Source organism: Phocoena sinus, chromosome 16 (assembly GCF_008692025.1).
Source record: "Phocoena sinus isolate mPhoSin1 chromosome 16, mPhoSin1.pri, whole genome shotgun sequence".
Taxonomy (NCBI): Eukaryota; Metazoa; Chordata; class Mammalia; order Artiodactyla; family Phocoenidae; genus Phocoena; species Phocoena sinus.
Genome location: NC_045778.1, coordinates 58,415,705 through 58,434,657, shown reverse-complemented (window position 1 = coordinate 58,434,657; position 18,953 = coordinate 58,415,705). Strand labels below are relative to the sequence as shown.

Genomic DNA, 18,953 nt, shown 5'->3' with positions numbered 1-18,953 from the left:
TGGTTCCTTATAAGTTGAGTAATTTTGGATTACATCCTGGACATTTTTCTTATGTTGTGTAGACTCAGGGTTCAGTTATAATCTGGAGGGTTGTTTTTTTTTTTTTGGTATTAGTAGGCAATCAATCCAGTTAGACCACAGGTTCTTTCTCACTTTCTGTAGGTAGTGGTTCCAATATCAGTTCAGTTTTCAAAACCCTTTCTGTGCTACTTTGGATCTGGTGCACATACTCACCACTCAGGAGACTGGACTGTAGTTCAAATAGCAGTTTAGTTTTTAAAGGGTTTGCTTTGCTACTTTGTATTTGTTCCGTGCTTGGTCAGCTCCCATGAGCCTAACTTTCATATGCGGAATTAGAGGAACACTTTCTCCTGGTCTGTCCAGGATTCCCTCTATGTTCTCTGGGTAGCAGAAGCCCCTTTTCCTGGTTTCTGTCTACAGAAAGATGAGGTTTCTATTGAAGTTTTAGCCATCCACCCAACTCCTCTATCATGCATCTCTGTGACTGTCTGGATCTTGAGGCAAACCTGCAAAAGAAAAACAGGAAAAAAGAAACCCTGGAAACCCACTTTTGTGGGTGTTTCTCCAAGTTTTGACTCCCCTCTATAATCTGTCTGCTTTTGTTTAATTTTCAGAGCCCTCAGGTAATACTTTTTATATTTTATACAGGATTTTTAACTGTAATAAGGAGAGAGAGGCTGAAGTAGGCTTACTCTGCCACACTGGAAGTGGAATCTCATCTTCAGTTTTTAGAGACACTTTTGCTGAATATAGAATTTTTCTTTCAGTACTTAAAAAAATGTCATTTTGTTGTTTTCTGGCTTGCATAATTCCTGATGAGAAGTCTAGTGTCATTCTTAGCTTCATTTCTCTGTATATATCTTTTTTCTCTGCATGCTTTTAACATTTTCTCTTTATTGCTGATTTTCAGTAGTTTATCATGTGCCTTAACATGGTTTTCTTTATTTTTCCTGGAGTCTCTTGAGCTTCTTGGATCTGTGGATTTCTGGTTTTCATCAAATGTGGAAAAGTTTTGGCTGTTAATTTCTTCAGATATTTTTCTGTCCCCTCTCCTCTTTTCTTGTTTTGGAACTTCAATTATATATATGTTAGACCTCTTGACAGTGTCCCATAGGTCACTAAAGCTCTGTGGGTATTTTTTCCTTTCTTTCCATTTTTTTTTGGTCTTTTCTCTCTCTTTCATTTTATTTTATGTATTTATACTATTTATTTTTGGCTGCACTGGGTCTTCATTGGGTCTTCGCACAGGCTTTCTCTAGTTGCAGTGAGTGGGGGCTACTCTTTGTCGCGGTACACGGGCTTCTCATTGTGGTGGCTTTTCTTGTTGCAGAACACTGGCTCTAGGCGCATGGGCTTCAGTAGTTGTGGTGCACGGGCTCAGTAGTTGTGGCTCATGGGCTTAGTTGCTCTGCAGCATGTGGGATCTTCCTGGACCAGGGGTTGAATCTGTGTCCTCTCACTGTTGTGGCCTCCCCCGTTGCGGAGCACAGGCTCCGGACGCGCAGGCCCAGTGGCCATGGCTCACGGGCCTAGCTGCTCCGCGGCTTGTGGGATCTTCCCGGACCGGGACACGAGCCCGTGTCCCCTACATCGGCAGGCGGACTCTCAAGCACTGCGCCACCAGGGAAGCCCAACAGGTATATTCTTAACCAGTGTGCCACCAGGGAAGTCCCTGTCTTTCATTTTAGATAGTTTCTATTCCTCAGTCTTCAAATTCACTGATCTTTTCTTCTGTGTTTTTTCTAATGTGCTGTTAATCTCATTAATCTCAATTCATTTCATCCTAGTGTATTTTTTTGTTTCATAAAGCATTTTCTTCCCTAGAAGTTCTATTTAGACTTCTTTCTTTAATATGTTCATTTCTTTCCTCATCATGTTTATATTTTCCTCAATCTTCCTGAGCATATGGAGCATATTTACAATAGCTGTTCTAATGTCCTTTTCTGCTAATTCCATCATCTCTCTTCATGTCTAGATCTGTTTCTATTGACTGATTTTTCTCCTGCTTATGGGTCATATTTTTTTCTGCTTCTTTGAATGCTGGTCATTTTAAAATTGGATTTATAACATTTTAATGTTAATGTTGTAAGTGCTTGATTTTCTTATGTTTTTTTATATAATGTTGGACTTTGTTCTGGAATGCAGTTGTGTTGTGTGGAATCAGTTTCATCCTTTTAGGGTTTGCTTTTAAGGGTTGTTAGGGCAGGTTGAGAGCAACTTTTATTATGGACTAATTTGGCCCCATTACTAATGCAGTACCCATCTGCAGACTCTACCTGATTACCCATGTATTAGTAGGTTTTTCCACTCTTGCTGGTAGAAATGCAAATTATTTTATTTGTGGAGCCTTCTATGAGCGCCACAATTTCTTCTCTTTTCCTGTGGTTCTTCACCGCCAGCTTTGGGTAGTTTCCTCTTCCCTGTGTGAAGATCGGTGCTCAGCAAAAGATGGAAGAGGACCCCTCTACAAACTTCCATAGTTCCCTGTCAAACTCCCTCCTCTACAGTACTCTACCCCACAAATTCTAGGTGCCTTGGCCTGCCCAGTTGCTTATCTCTATGTCTTTGGCTTGGCACGACTTCTGGATTCTGTTTAAGTTCCTCCTCTCTGCCCTGTAGGCTAGAAACTTTTTCACATAGTAAGCTGGGGTAATCGTAGGGTTCACCTTGTTTGTTTTCCATCTTCAGGGATCACAGTTCTATATACTTGTTGTCCAGTGTCTGAAAACTCTTGTCTCATATATTTTGTTCAGTTTTCTATTGTTTGAGGTAGGAAGGTTAATTATGTCTTGATATTCTATCATGGCTAGAAGAGGAAGGCTCACTGAGACTTTTTTGATAAAGGCACACATTTAATATTCCTATGGCATTAATTTATTGCAGTGATATCCACTGAATAGGAAGGACCTTGACACAAGCTGCCCTGAACCATAAATGATACCATATTTTGAACTGTTTTTTCATTAAAAAAAAAAGATAATTAGAAAAGAAAAAGCAAGGTAAAAAACATTTTTACAATCTCTCCTTTCTAGTATGACCACTGTTTTCATAGTTGTATATTAGTCTACTTGTATGCATAGTTTTACATAGTTGTAATTATGTTTTCCTATTTCGTGTTTTTTTAAACCGTCAGAACATTTTCCTTTTTTTTTGTAGTTTTCTTAGGTCTCTTTCTCTCTCTCCCTCTCTCTCTCATTTTTTGCATAGTATGGATGTAGTTTATTTAACCATTCCTCCTTTTCATGGAAATTACAGTTTCCAGTTTTTGCTGTTACTTAACTCTCTTTCTTTAATGGTCACATGGTATGCTATTTTTGTGTACCATAATTTACTACATAAATGATAACCTTAGCTTGAGGCATTTAGGGCATTTTGAGATAATTTTGTGTTTAAATTTGGTAACTTAGAAAAGAATGTAAAAGCCTATGGCATTTCTAAGGGAAATGCAGTGATGAGGTCTGGGTGCTTGTTCACTAAAAACAGAAGTGACAGGATGTTAACAGAGAAATAATACATGGACAGGGTTAAATACCTCTCTGAGGTAAGGAGAGTAAAATTCAGCTCAATTCTATAAGGGTTAGGTCCTCACCATCAGAGAATTTATGATTTAGTGGAGGGTCTAGTGAAAAACAGATGCATCTAAACAGTTTTTGCAATTGAGTTGAAAAAAATACATCTGACCTGCTTGAAACAATTTTGTTCATTACGCGAATAAATTTGCACAAACACTAGGTGAAACCTGAGTTCAGACTGTAGAGCTCTAACTTGAAACTATATCAAGTTCCCCTTCACTAAATCTTGTAAATTAGAAAAGCAGCTCTCTGATCATGTTTTATTAAGGCTTCCATCTTCTCTTTCATAAAATTGCATGAATTTATAAAAATGAAGTATTGCTAGAATAGATGCAGAATAGCCAGATGAACTTTCTTTCCCTATTACAGTTATAGGCCCTCCCTCTAGTAAAGCTGCTGCTACTACTCTTCTTGCTAGAGGAATACTGGTCAGGAGTAGGTAGTGATGGTACTCAGGTGTAAAGTTCCTATGCAGATTGATTACACATTTCTTAATGTTACTTAGGCTGTGACTTCCAACCTTTGAGAAAGTCTCAGGTACATTCTTTTATTTGTTTGGGAGACAAGTCTATTTAAATTCATAATAACTAATACTTATATAACATTTACTATGTGCCATGCACTGATCTAAGGCTTTATATGTAACTTATTTGATTTTCATGATTATACTTTCATATAAGTATTGGTATTATTCTCTAGTAAGTGGCAGGGGCTAGACTGGGACTCCGACAGTTGGCTTCAGAGTTCACACTCTTAACCATTCACTGTGTAAGTGCAGGCTGTAGAACCATTCCCTCTAGGTTTAAATTCTAGCTCCATTACCTACAACTCTGTGAATGAACTTGATCAATTAATTATTTGTCTCCTCCGAGTCTCATATGTATGCTGTATTGCATATAACCTTTGTCCAATTTCTGGCACATAGTAAACTCGCTACATGTTTAGCTCATATTAGTTATTCACTCGTTAAAAACATATGCTTGGAGTGCCCACCATATGCTTGCTCTTTCAAGGAGCACTTGTGCTGGTTTGTCTCTTTTCCAAAATAGTGTAGGTACTGTAATGTGTGACCATGAAGCTCATAGCTGATAGAGGATATGATGATTTGTATTTCCATCATTCCTTCTTCTGTGAGTAAGGGTGGAAAAGAGACTTTGGTCAGAGAAGGGAAGAATATTCCTGTTGATTCATGTTGCAGGTCACACAGTTAAGTCAGAGGAGCTAAAACAGGTTACTCCGTGATTGAAACATGACCATGTTCTATCTTGCAAGGTTATTTGTCCTGTTTGACCCAGCTTAGACCTTCAGGAGAAAGACATACTGTATATGGAGCAGGAGGGGGCACTTGCTCAGCTGGCCAGTTCCACTAAATCAGCCCCAGCCATTAGGGAAATGATAAATGTGGCAATCAGGTGACCCATCACACCCCAGTGTAGATTTTAAATGAATGCAAAAACTAGCAGGGAGTGGAGAGAGGGGAGCCCAAGGCAGAGGAGAAGTAGAATATTTTGATAGAAAGTGAAAAAAAGAGGAAAAAGTTTGCGGTAAAGATAGTTGAGAATAAGCCCTTACTTTTTTCCCTAGATGAAGATGTCTTAAATAGAAGATTGGCCCAGGCTCCGTTTGGTTATTCTAATAGTGATATTCTGCGATGTGTCTTCATTCCTCATATTTGTGTTTTATACCAGGGGTCCAACACATCTTTGTTCTTTCCTTTTTTACAGTCCTGAGGCTTTCTACCAATGCAGGCCAGTGGAAAGAAGCAGCTAGCAAGGTGACCCACGCGTTGGTTAATATCAGGTGAGGAATGAGGATTTATCTCTTTCAGAGTTCCTTGGCTCAGCCTGAGGTTTATTGTACCTTTCTAAGTGGAGTGTGTTGAACAGCACCACTATTTTAAGCCCTGATGTCTGTAGGAGTGGAAGAAATTGTCATATTTGATCAAGAAAAGCAGGAATGCATGTGTCTTTCATTTTGTCATATTGAAATAACTCACAGTGTTTGCTCTTCTCTGAATTTTCTTACCAAGAGATGGTTGCAAGCCCGTTTCAGCATCTTTGTTGCCAAAGTGTTTTCTGTTTATAGGTCATCTGAAAGCTGTTGTGTGGCAATTTTTTCTGTCATTCTCCAAGAGTTGAATGAATGACTCATGGGGATCTGGAACTTTGACGTTTTGCTTTACATGGCTATTTCTGTTTGTGGTAAACAGAGCCAAATGGAGCTCATGGGGCTAAGTCATTTCAGGTTTCTTATGAAACAGCAAGGCAATTATAGCGTGCTGTATGTATTGGATAAAATTGAGTCAGACATGGAGTTGGTTTAGGGTTTTGAGGAAGTAGCACACACTCACAGGAGTGAGCTGTTTGTAAATGGAGAGAATGTGCCTTCAGTATTATGAAACCTAAGGCTGACTTTTCTTACGTGCCTGGCTCCCTTTGTGCCTATCATTTTTCATTTTCTCAACAGTTATTATATTGCTCTTGCAAACAATTGAAAAATTAACATTGAGTACAAGAGGCAAACCCAACAGATGGGGAAACTTGATTTAGCTCCAGATGTAAGCCTTGCCAGACATTTCCAGTAATAGTAATGCACATTTACAACTTGGTATAGATTCTAATTTGTGACAGAGCTGGGATTGTGTTTATTTCTATATCTTTCTTTTGTTGCCCTTTTTTTTTTTTTAAAGGTAAAATGTCCTGTCCCTGCAGTGATGTACTAGTGTTTGGCAAATCTGGGAACAAAAGAAAAAGTGTGAATTGTGTGTGTTGGGAGGGCTGGGATGAGGGAGCATGGGGGTGAGATATGCTAACAAGATTGTATTGAAGGTATTGAAGGTTGATCTGCCTTACCTGACGCGAGACATTTTTTAGTAAACACGGTTTTATAAATCTCACAACTAAATACATAACTGCATCGAGCAAATAAGCCAGATACTGTAGGAAGGCCTTATGATAAATGTGATTTTCTGTAGGATTCAGGAATTACAAACTGCTTTCTCCCAAATATCCCTTTGTGACCCAAGGGCAGTATGACAAATGTGAGTGTTTGAAAGAAACACCAGATTCCGGGCTACAGTAAGAAGTGCATATGGGTATAATTTATGTTGTGTTTATTTATTCATGTATTTACTTAGGCTTTCCAGGCAGTTCCTTTTCATCTGGGGCCTGTTTCCTTGATCACAATCCTTTATGCTTTCTTTATATCCTACCTTGTTGCTTTTCCTTTCAGTGGCTTCTGGCTTGGCTGCTGTCATTCTTCCCAAGGGCCATCAAACAGCTGATTTAAGCTATTGGCCTGTCCTTTTTCTTTTTTTTGTCCCTTTTCCGAATAGCCCAGAAACAACTGGCCTGAGATTTGAGCAGATAACCATGACCTCTTCCTTCTCTTTTTAGGTCTCTATCAGGCCTACCTATACCTCCATTTTCATTCCTCAAACTTCTTTGATGAACTTGCTGCAGCGAGTAATTATATCATCCTCACTGTTGCTAATGAATTAGACTTGGAGTATATGTAAAAAGTATCAAAGATCCAGTCAGTTTTTTCAAGAGGTTACTGGAAAGATGTGTTAGAATATCACTTATCACACTAAAGCCAGAGCAGGGGGAAATACTGGTGATGCTGAGCCTGCAAAAGTTTACTTTTTTCCTTTTTAACATTTATTTTCACTTAATAAGTGCTAAACTTGTTGCTGCTCTTTCTTAAACTGCTGTCTTCTTCAGTCGTCAGACTCTATAGCATGCATTATAAACTTTAAAAAAATATACTTTTTACCAATGAGGAAACTGAGTCTTAAGGATATTTGAATTGCAGAAATCCCACAATTGTTGTGTGGCAAAGCTGCGAATTACTCATAGGTCTTCTAATTCACAAGTCCAGGGCTCTTTCTTTTATATAGTAACACCTCCTTCTATAGTGTTACATCAAAGGCTCCTGGAGGTAAACAGAAAACTCAGTATGATGTATTGAAAGGGGCATGGGCATGGAAATTTGAGTTAGAGAAACTGGGTTTTTAATTTTTATCTCTACCACTTAATATGTGATCTCGAGCAAGTTATTTAGCATCTCTGGACCTCTTTCCACCATCTATAAAATGGAGGTCATGATGATATCAATTGTTTTACAGGGAAGTAGTTGTGAGAATTACATATAATGTAACATATATTAAAGTATTTAGTAAACTATAAAATACTGGTCATTTCATTTAGCGTAATGTCTGTACGGTCTATCCCTGTTGTAGCATGTGTCAGAATTTCCTTCCTTTTTAGGCTGAGTAATATTACTGTTTATTTATTCATTCATTCATTCATTTATGGCTGCATTGGGTCTTTGTTGCTGCGCATGGGCTTTCTCTAGTTGCGGTGAGCGGGGGCTACTCTGTTGCGGCGCGTGGGCTTCTCATTGTGGTGGCTTCTCTTGTTGCAGAGCACGGGCTCTAGGCACGCCGGCTTCAGTAGTCGTGGCACACGGGCTCAGTAGTTGTGGCTTGTGGGTTCTAGAGCACAGGCTCAGTAGTTGTGGCGCACGGGGTTAGTTGCTGCACGGCATGTGGGATCTTCCCGGACCAGGGCTCGAACCCGTGTCTCCTGCATTGTCAGGCGGATTCTTAACCACTGCGCCACCAGGGAAGCCCTAATATTCCATTTTATGTATATGCCACATTTTGTTTATCCATTCATCACTGATGAAACCCCAAGTGGATTGCTTCCACCTTTTGGTTGTTGTGGTTTTGGTTATTTGTACATGGGTGTACAAATATCTGTTCAGTTCCTGCTTTCACTTCTTTTGCGAATATACGCAGAAGTGGAATTGATAGATTGTATGGTAATCTTATGTTTAATATTTTGAGGAATTGCCATACCATTTTTCTGGTTTAGCATTCTGAGCCTTCCTTAGACTGTTTCCTAAGTATGTCTTCATTTATCCCTTCTCTAAATGTTAAAATGTTACCCATAAAAGATGTTTTGCTTTTCTTTGTAGGTAGGCTGTGTTGCTTTGAATAAGGGTGTTCCAAGGAGTATTCTTTTCTCTGAGTTAGTATTCTCTTAGCTGAGGGCAAATAAGTGGTATGACTAAGAAGTCAGCATTCCACTGAGCCAATGGTAATGAGTGCTGCCTTATGCTCCTTAGCTTTGCTTCTTAAGAGCCTTGTGTTGTACATCCATGACACTGTTAACTTTGGGTGGTTTAGAAAACAAGAGACTGTCAGAAAATTGGACCTGTGGGTCTCCCAGGGATACTATGGGATATTTAGCTTCTGGCCACCAAATTGATTATCAACGACAGAGTGTATAAAGGCTCAGTAGTAAAGTTGTGATGGTATGCAACATTTACTTATGTTGTTTGTAAAGGTTGTATTGATCCCACACCTGGAAAGGATTTCTGTCTTTTGTTGATCCTACACCTGGAAAGGATTTTCTTTTTTCTTTTTTCTTTCTTTCTTTCTTTCTTTCTTTTCTTTTTCTTTCTTCCTTCCTTCCTTCCTTCCTGCCTGCCTTCCTTCCTTCCTTCCTTTCCTCCCTCCCTCCCTTCCTTCCTTCCTTCTTTCTTTCTCTTTCTCCCTTCCTTCCTTCCTTCCTTCTTTCTTTCTCTTTCTCCCTTCCTTCCTAACTCCCTCCCTCCCTTCCGTCCTTCCTTCCTTCCTTTTAAATTTGGCTGCACTTCACGGCATGCGGAACTTCCCCAACCAGGGATCAAACCCCTTCAGTGGAAGTGCAGAATCTTAACCACTGGACCACCAGGGAAACCCCCTGGAAAAGATTTCTAAGGCAGAGTGAACAAACTCTTAGCCACCTCTCCTGTAGTATGTATGTTCTTTGATAATCACGGCAAGGGATTGGGTTGCGTGTGAAATTTTCAGATACCTAACAGCTGGGAGGGCCTCGGAGACTGGTTTGCCAGTTGATGACAGCTACAAGTTATGTCTTTGGGATCTTCTGGAACGCAGTGCATGCGATGGCAACCCTAACAGTATCTCACCAACAGTGAAAAGCAGCAGAAAGCCTGCAGACCTTTCTTTTTTTTGGAGTTTAGATTGTGACAGTGAAAACTAAAAGTACTTCTACTTGCTTGGAGGCCTAAATTTGCTCAAGTGTCAGTGTTTGCTTTTTACTTGTCTTTAGTGGCTTAGTCATGCTAGTTCTTTAACTGTCAAAGTTGTTTGTGTTTAAACAATTTGTCTCTCTCTTTCTGCTTGATCCTTCAGAGAGATTCTTAAAATGCAGCTGCTGAGAAACTGCTATTTTTACTGAAACACCTGATGTCGTTAACATACAGGGCCCTATGTTTGTTCCTCCCTATCAGAGCGTTGTTCTATTGCTTTGCCACAAGAAAAATAAAATAGTATTGCTCCACCTTTAAAATTCCACTTGGTATAATTGTTACTTCAGCTGCCTTCACATATCTACTGATCCCCAAAGGAAAAATACCCTGAGGGGCTATGTGCAGGGCTGGAAGGAAAACATTTAGAAGTTTTGCTTGGAGACTTCTATGCTAAATATTTCCCGTCACCAATTAGCAGGCTACCCCAGTGAGGTCCTGTACTTTAGGGAAGATGTCTGCTGACTATTAACCTAATTAGTCAGAAGAGAAAAAGAAAAATGTTAGACTAAAATCTGACCTTCATCTAACCAAAGAACTTTCAAGGTAAGTAATTTGAAGCCCTTAATGAATCTCTTCACGTTAACATCTTATTGCTTTTCACTTAATGAGCATTTTATTAGCACCAGGTTCACAATCCTGTTCTCTTGTTGCTCACAGAAATAGTGGCTGAATGACTGCAAATAGGTTTTTCTCCTGATCTGTAATTTTCTTAAGGTGGATAAAGTTTGATCTATGATATTACTCTATAGTTAATATATTAATTTTTCCTTTTATTTGGAATGCATTAAGCTAAAGTTTAGTTTGTCTTTGAGAATGACTTTTTAGATACTGCTGGGGTTAGTGACAAGCCTGGGGTTTGGAATGAGAATTTAGTGCATTTCTTTGTAAGTCTCTTAATTGTTCCCCAGTGAGATTGCCTCTTGTCCCCGTTTGCTCCACTGGTCTTTTTGTTCCGATGCTGAGGTGTGCTCCTCCCTCCTGCTTATGTGCTTATGTAGCTATTTTCCTTCATCCTAAAAAATACTCCCTCAAAAAAAAAAAAAAAAAAGGAATGCTTTAAATGTACACTCTGCTGGGGGCTCTCAGGAACAAGAAAATCTCTCAGCACCCTCTGGATACGGGGGTTCATTGAGAATAACACCCTTTGGAGTGGGCTGTGTATAGAATTCTGACTGTCACGGGGTGGGGGGTACGGAACACCCTCAGGCAGTGATCAAGGCCACAGTTGATGGCCACAGAATTAGAGTTGGGAAGGGAATAGAAGGTCTCATCCAGGCAAAATCTCCCCAAATCCCTTTGCCCATGCACCTGTTTGGGCTACAAAATTTGCCTCTTAGTCACAGCTCTCTTATCAGAATGGATACTGATGAGTTGAGAGGGGGAGCAGTTTGATGCCAAGCATTTCAGCTGAAAGATGCAACTTCGTCTAGTGAAAAGTAAATATGGACTAAAGTGACTAATGATAGAAGCAGAGGCATTGGGCAGATGGCTCCTGAGTAGCAAGGAGTACACGAACATAATCTTCTAGTCCAGTTGTCTGCTCTAAAGTGGCAGGCAGGCTCAGATTATCCCCGGAGTCAGAATTTATCAGTAATGACCTTTCTTCTGTTAATCAGACCCTGCAGATCTCCCATTACAGAGAATGAAAAGCATTATGCAGATTAAAACAAAGCACCAAAATGAGGCTGCTATAATATCATTTCCCCAATACCTGGGAACATTACATATTATTCTAATAGTTGCTGTTCCCTAATCTCTTAAGACTACAGCTAGAAATGAAAAACCAAACACTGAATCCCATGTGGTTAATCATCTCTTTTGCCCTAACTTGGTTTATGCTGCAAAGTGAGGTTTTGCATTAGGTTGTATCTAAGCTTGTGAACTGCAATGCAGTAAAGAAGTCTTGGTTTAGGAGATTCAGATACTTATAATGAAATATTAAGATTTTTTTTGTTGGGGCTGCTGTGACTTTAGCATATAAAACCCCTCCTTACCTCAACCTGAAATTCCCTTGGGGTCTTTCTCCATTTTGCTTTGTAAAAAAAAATTGTGGGAAAATATATGTAACATAAAATTTACCATTTTAACCATTTTTAAAGTCTACAGTTCTGTGGCATTAAGTACATTCACATTGTTGTGCAACCACCATCATCACCGCCAGCCATCTCCAGAACTTCTTTATCTTCCTCAACTGAAACTCTGTACTCATTAAACAGTAATTCCTCATTCCCTCCTCTTCCCAACCCCTGGAAATCACCATTCTACTTTCTGTGTCTACTCTAGGAACTTCATATGAGAGGAATTATACACTATTTGTCCTTTTGTGACTGGGTTTTTTACTTGGCCTAACATCCACAAGGTTCTTCCATGTCATGGCATGTATCAGAATTTCCTTCCTTTTTTTAAAGACCAAATTCAGTCTTCCGTCATATATATATATTACATTTTCTTTATCCATTTATCCATTGATGGACACTTGCATCCTCCACCTTTTGACTACTATGAATAATGCTGCTGTGAACATGGGTGTAGAAATATTTGAGAACCTGCTTTCACTTCTTTAGGGTATATACTCAGAAGTAGGATTGCTGGATCATATAGTAATTCTATTTTTCATATTTTGAGGAATCATTATACCTTTTTCCACAGCAGCCACACCATTTTACATTCCCATCAGCGATACACAAAGGCTCGAATTTCTCCATAGCCTCGCCAGCATTTGTTATTTTCTGTTTCTTCTCAATCATAACCATCCCTGTGGGTGTGAAGTATATCTCATTGTGATTTTTGATTTTCATTCCCCTGATAACTAGTGGTTTTGAGTATCTTTTCATGTGCTTATTGGCCATTTGGTATCTTCCTTGGAGAAGTGTCTATTCAAGTCCTTTGAGGATTTTTAAATTGGGTTGTGTTGTTGTTGAGTTTTAGTAATTCTTTATGTATTCTGGATATCAATCTCTTATCAGATATATGGTTTGCCAATATTTTCTCCCTTTCCATGGGTTGCCTTTTCATTCTATTGATAGTGTCCTTTGATGCACAAAACTTTTTAATTTTGATGAAGTCCAGCTTACCTATTTTTTTCTTTTGCTGTCTGTGTTTTTGTTGTCATATCCAAGAAATCATTGCCAGTGCAAGTCATGAAGCTTTTCCCCTATGTTGCTCGAAGAGTTTTATCGTTTTAGCTTTTACATTTAGGTCTTTGATCCATTTTGAGTGAAGTTTTTTACATGGTGTACGGTAAGAGTCCAACTTCATTTTTTTGCATATGGATGTCCAGTTTTCCCAGCACCCACTTTGTTCTTTCTGAGATAACCACGACTCTGATTTCTTAATTTGAATCAGGCTGAATTTGGAACTTAACTGATAAGGTATAGAAATGGAGACTCCATGTTTTTTTCTGCATGTCTTCATTCCTTTTGGTTTTTAGGTTTGCTCATTCTGCTTGTTTAAGAGCAGGGACTCTAGAGTTAGGTTGTCTGAGTTTAAGTCTGAGCTCTACTGCTTACTTTGAATAAGTTATTTAACTACTTTTTGCTTGAGTTTCCTCATCTGTAAAGTGAGGATAATAATGGAACCTGTGTCATTGTTGAGATGATTAAATGACAATATATGAAAAGCACTTAGAATAGTGCCTGGCACATAGTCAATGCTATGTAAATGTTCATTATTATTATCTTTTTTAAAAAATTGCCATCCTGAATGTGCATAGCTGGGGGTCTTACCAGCCTTGGTTCTGATGATCTGCACAGAACCTCATTCTAGACAAGTGAGTACCTAACATATTCAAATTTGCTCAGTTCCTTTGGTCCCACCTCATGTGGACTTAAAAGGGACCAGAGATCAAAATGATATTATTACAGGCTGACATTAGGGGAACACTGAAACTTAGGCTGTTAGTCTGTGTCTTGGCATCATTGATGGGAAAATGGTTTGAATGGAGAGTTTATGTTTTCCATCACTTCTAGCCCTTTGAGATGTTTGATCATGAAACTTTGGCTTTATTATTTTCAGGTGAGCAGTCTGCCATCTTGTTATAATTGTAGTAAAAGAGAATGTCCTCAAAATGAATATGAGGGGATTTCCCTGGTGGTCCATTGGTTAAGACTCTGAGCTTCCACTGCAGGGGGCACTGGTTCAATCCCTGGTCTGGGAACTAAGATCCCGAAAGCCATGAAAATGGAAAAAAAAAAAAAAAGAATGTGAAAGGAAACTAACCAATGTGTTCTTATCTCTGGTTAGAGAGGTTATAGGTGTTTTAAAATTTTCTTTCTAATACTTTATTAAAAACAGCTATGGTTTGTTTTTTTTGGTAGATGCTCATTATTAGGCTAAGGAAGTTCCCTTCTACTTCTGGTTTATTGCCTTGTTTTTTTTTTAATATTGAAAGGGTGTTGGGTTTTGTCAACTACTTTTTCAGCATCTATTGAGTCGATCATGTGGTTTTCGCTTATCCTATTGATATGGTTATATTACATTAATTGAGTTTCAGGTGTTAAACCAACCAATCTTGCATTCCTAGGATAAATCTCACTTAGTTATGGTTTATAATTCTTTTTATATGTTGCTAGACTCAGATTGCTAATATTTTGCTGAAGAATTTTTGTGTCCATATTCATAAGAGATATTTCTCTGTAGTTATCTTGCGATGTCTTTGGGTTTTTTATTTTTGGGGGGGGGACGGAAACTTTATTCACGCATGCACAAAGGTTGTGATATTAACCGAAGATGATGGTGAAACTTTCTCAGCATGCTCGCTCTGGCCGATGCCAGCCTGCGGTGAACCTTGGAACCTTGGAAGCTAATTCCGGTGCCTGGAACCGTCCCCACGTGGGCCAGGAGGTGCATTGGGGAGAGAGGAATCTGTCCCCTCCCCAGCAGTCTTACCTCATCCAGGGATGTTCAGAAAAAAGTGTTGCTGGGTCCCTGGTCTGTGATCCGTGGTCTGTGGCCCGGAGTGGAGAAATGCACACCAGGAGGATCAGGTCTGGCAATGAGTCCCCACCACCCAGCGATCCCTATGCACCCACTCACTCAACTGCCAGTTATCGGGTGATGTCTTTGGTTTTGATATCAGGGTAATGCTGGCCTCATAGAATGAGTTGGGGAAGTGGTCCCTTCTCTTTTGTTTTTTGGAAGACTTTGTGAAAGATCAGTATTAATTCTTCTTTAAATCTTTGGTACAGTTAATCAGTGAAGCCACCAGGGCCTGGGCTTTTTTTCACAGGTAGTTTTTTTGAGATTGTAATTCCTTCTCTTTGTTTCTTATAGGTCTGTTCAGATTGTCTGTTTCTTCTTGAGTTGGTTTTGGTAATTTGTGTCTTCCTAGGAATTTGTCCCTTTTGTCTAAGTTGTCTAGTTTATTGGCATACAGTTGTTCTTTTTTTTTTTTTTTTTACAGTTGTTCTTAACGTTACTTTTTTTATTCTGTAAGGTCAGTAGTAATGTTCTCTCCTTTATATCTAATTCTAGTAATCTGAATTTCCTCTTTTCTCTTTGTTAGTCTAGCTAAAAATTTGTCAATTTTGTTGATCTTTTCAAAGAATCACCTTTTGGTTTCATCGATTTTTCTCTTTTTTCTATTTCATTATTTCCACTCTTGTTTTTTTTTAATTTTCTTCCTTCTGCTTGCATTAGGCTTAGTTTGCTCTTCCATAAAACAAACCTTAATAAGTTTTAAATGATAGAAATAATACAAGGTATATTCTCTGACCACAGTAGAATGAAATTAGAAATCAACAATAGAAAGAAATTTGGTCGGAGAACATATGTTGTATAATTTTCTCCTAGGAGTCATACTCCATAGACAGTCCCTTATCTGAGCCAATAAAAACAGGCCACGATCAGCAGCTCCTACCTTGCTTGGGAGAAAATTAGATGTAAAAGATATGGCACAGGACAAGAATTTCTTCCACAAACCAACACTGACTCCAGACATAAAATGACGCACCTAAGAACTCTTTTGTGCACAGTATCAAAGTACTGTGTCCTCTCAGAAATTATATACCTCCAAAACAACTGTTCACCAATTAGTCCTATTACTTTTGTACCTGTACTCTTAGTTATAAAGCTCAACATGTAGGCAGTAAAAGCCAGTAAGCTCTGATTGCTCACATTTTGAGTGTAGAAAAAGAAATAGCTGTGGGCTATTAGTTCACCAAACAATACAGCAGGTTCTAGAATGCTGTGTCTAATATCTACATGTGAGAAAATCTCTCACAAAGGAAATGTATGTATCTAAACTCTAAATACAGACTTTTCCCCCACTATCACCTAGTCCTAGCTCCAGATATGAAAAAGTAGACAAAATTAGGGTCCTGTTTCTAATGCATCCTTTCTCAGGAAATATGTGAAATTCTTCCTTTATTCAACTTTGAGCCCAGCCCTCTGTCCGGAATCCAGCTACTGGAATATGAAATAGAAGGAGCTCCTCGGTGGGTTCCAGGTGCACGCTCTGAGAGTATCAGTTAAGGCCTTCTAGGTGTGGGGCCTCACCCTTTGTAAAGGCTAGTGTTTCATAGGAATGTGACAGCCAGCTTGAGGAACCTCATAATTGTGAGTTAGTTGGGAGAGATCTTATATGTATCTGATGACCTTATATTGTTTTTGTTTGTTTGTTTGTTTTTGTTTTTTTAATGCCAACTCTGTTTTATTTATTTTATTTTTAAATTAATTTTTATTGGAGTATGGTTGCTTTACAGTGTTGTGTTAGCCTCCACTGAACAACAGAATGAATCAGCCATGCACATACAGATATCCCCTCCCTTTTGGATTTCCCTCCCATTTAGGTTACCACAGTGCATTAGGTCAAGTTCCCTGTGCTATGTTCGCATCAGTTGTCTATTTTATATATAGTATCAATAATGTATATGTGTCAATCCCAGTCTCCCAATTCCTCCATCCCCACGCTTTTCCCCCTTGGTATCCATACATTTGTTCTCTACGTCTGTGTCTCTATTTCTGCTTTGCAAATAAGATCTGATGACCTTATTTTGAATGTTGTTTTGGCAAATGCTTAGACAGTCTTTTTGCTTGTTAATTACACTGATATTTTTCTCTTACTTAATGAATTATGCCAAGTACTTACTTGAGCCTTTTGGAGGTGGCTTTGAGGGACTGACTGCCTTTGTGACTGAGCCAGTGATAATGGAGTAGCTGCTTTCTGGTGACTAAGGTCATTGAGAGTACAGGGTCTTGAGGTAAGTTGGAAGGGCTTTCTTCTCAGCAGACAGTTGCAGATAAAATTGCTAAGAACGCTGGAGGAGAAATGTATGATTGGCAGTTTGCTCCAGAATGTTCTAGCCTCGGTCCCAGGTGTGTGAGTGAATGGCCCCCATGTGGCAGGAGAGCAAATTCTCTCCTCTTTCTTCAGGTACATAGTCTCACAACATTCTCTGTTTCGTAAATATGTATTTACATAGCAAAGGCCTTTGGTTTGTACCTGTCCCATTGGTTATTCATTGGATTTCCTACCTATAATTTTATAGGTAAAATGGTGTGGTAAATTAGCTTAGATTTTAAACCTAGCCTTAACTTTTTTATGGGTATCTGAGATGAGCCATCTGATTTATATTCTTCATTCTGCTAGTCTTTTAATCAGCAGGACTTACCATATGCTATTTCCAGTTTCTGTAAATAGGCATCAAAAACCTGAGAAGAAACACATTGAGAGAGAGAAAGAGAATGAATGAGAGGAAGTGTGGTGTGTTTGTGTGAGATAGATTTGGGCTTCTTTCTTTAAAAGCCTGTGGTTTTAGGAGCATTTCTTTATTCTTCTCTTTCTGTCACTGCTTCCTTATTTTTATAACTCTTTCTAAGTACTAGGAGTTGAGAACCAGAGGGGCAGTCAAGGTGACCTAGAATTGCTGCTCTATTTTAGCAGGTCAGGAAGAAAGGTGTTTCCAACTGACTGATTATAAAATGGGGTCATAAGGGTGGGAAGGGGCTAGAGTCTACAGCAGTCCAAAGCCTATCATTCCTGGGCTTTTGCCCTTTCCCAGGCAACCTCTGGCTCTCTGGAGATGGCCTGCTTTTGGCGGCGCAACTGACCCTGGTCCTTTAGGGATGGGCTGCTCCCTAATTATTATTGATTCCAAGGAAAGAAAAAAAAACATTTTGTTTTCACCTGAGAAAAGGTTGTTGCTGTTGTTTTCCAAAAGGAATTCTTGCTAGGAAATGTAGATATTTAATCATGGCTTAGTTCACAAAATGCTGGCTTCTAATTGTAACTTATATAAAGCCTAGCCACAAATGGGATCAGTAGGCATAGTTTAGGTCCCTAATTCCTTTCCCTTTTCCATCCCATATCTAAGATACTTTAAAAAGTAGTCTTTTAAAACTGTGGGCGGTTCATCTTATCCCTTATTTTTCCTTCTTCATTTACCTTTTCCAAAAGTCAGAGTGGAACTCTGTTCATATAACTCAGGTACTCTAACCATGTTGAACTGTAGACTGTTAATCTGCTGATGGGATGAAGAAGCCATTACTATTGGGTAGCAATATATTATCCTATCAGCAAACCCAAACAGGCATCTGTTCAGCAGATGAAACTTTAGGTTTCTTTGGATTATTGTGAACAAAAAGAGAAGTGTTCTTGGCCATAGGAGCTTAATCATTCTAAATTCTCAGATTATACCAGAATGGCTAAGATCTCTTATCTATTTGACTTTGATCTTGCAGGTTAGCAGTGCTGGGTCACAGAACCTTAAAAGCTGAAAGAATTTAAGAGGCCATCTACCCCAGTCTCCTTCCCAAAGCATAAATCTCATTTGTTGGGGTAATATCCAGCCTCTGTGTGAAGACTTAGTAAAATAGTGCTTAATACTTTAGGCTATAGCTATTCAGTTTTTAAAGTAATTAATTAATTTATTTTAGCTGCCTGGGTCTTAGTTGTGGCATGTGGGGTCTTCATTGCAGCATGTTTTGTTGTGGCATGCAGGATCTTTAGTTGCAGCATGTGGACCCTTAGTTGCAGCATGCGAACTCTTAGTTGCGGCATGCATGTGGGATCTAGTTCCCTGACCAGGGATCTAACCCGGGCCCCCTGCACTGGGAGCATGGAGTCTTACCCACTGGACCACCAGGGAAGTCCCTATTCGGTTTTTTAAATGATGAGAATCTCTTCCTCATGTCGATTCTTCCTTTTTATAACCTGAACCTATTAATATTTCTACCTTCAAATGCAACACCAAAAAATTTACTCTTTTTTAAAAAATTTACTTATTTATTTATTTTTGGCTGTGCTGGGTCTTTGTTGCT

At 39.0% G+C, this 18,953-nt stretch overlaps 1 protein-coding gene across 5 annotated transcripts in view; it reads left to right on the top strand.

Annotated features, from left to right (window-relative positions):
- ARMH3 (armadillo like helical domain containing 3) overlaps positions 1-18,953 on the top strand; it is a 175,519-nt gene that overhangs the window by 90,000 nt on the left and 66,566 nt on the right. For all 5 annotated transcript variants that reach the window (XM_032608970.1, XM_032608973.1, XM_032608974.1 and 2 more), the window contains one exon: positions 5,318-5,393. In XM_032608970.1, coding sequence (XP_032464861.1) covers positions 5,318-5,393 — 76 coding nt within the window. The remainder of the gene's footprint in view (positions 1-5,317; positions 5,394-18,953) is intronic.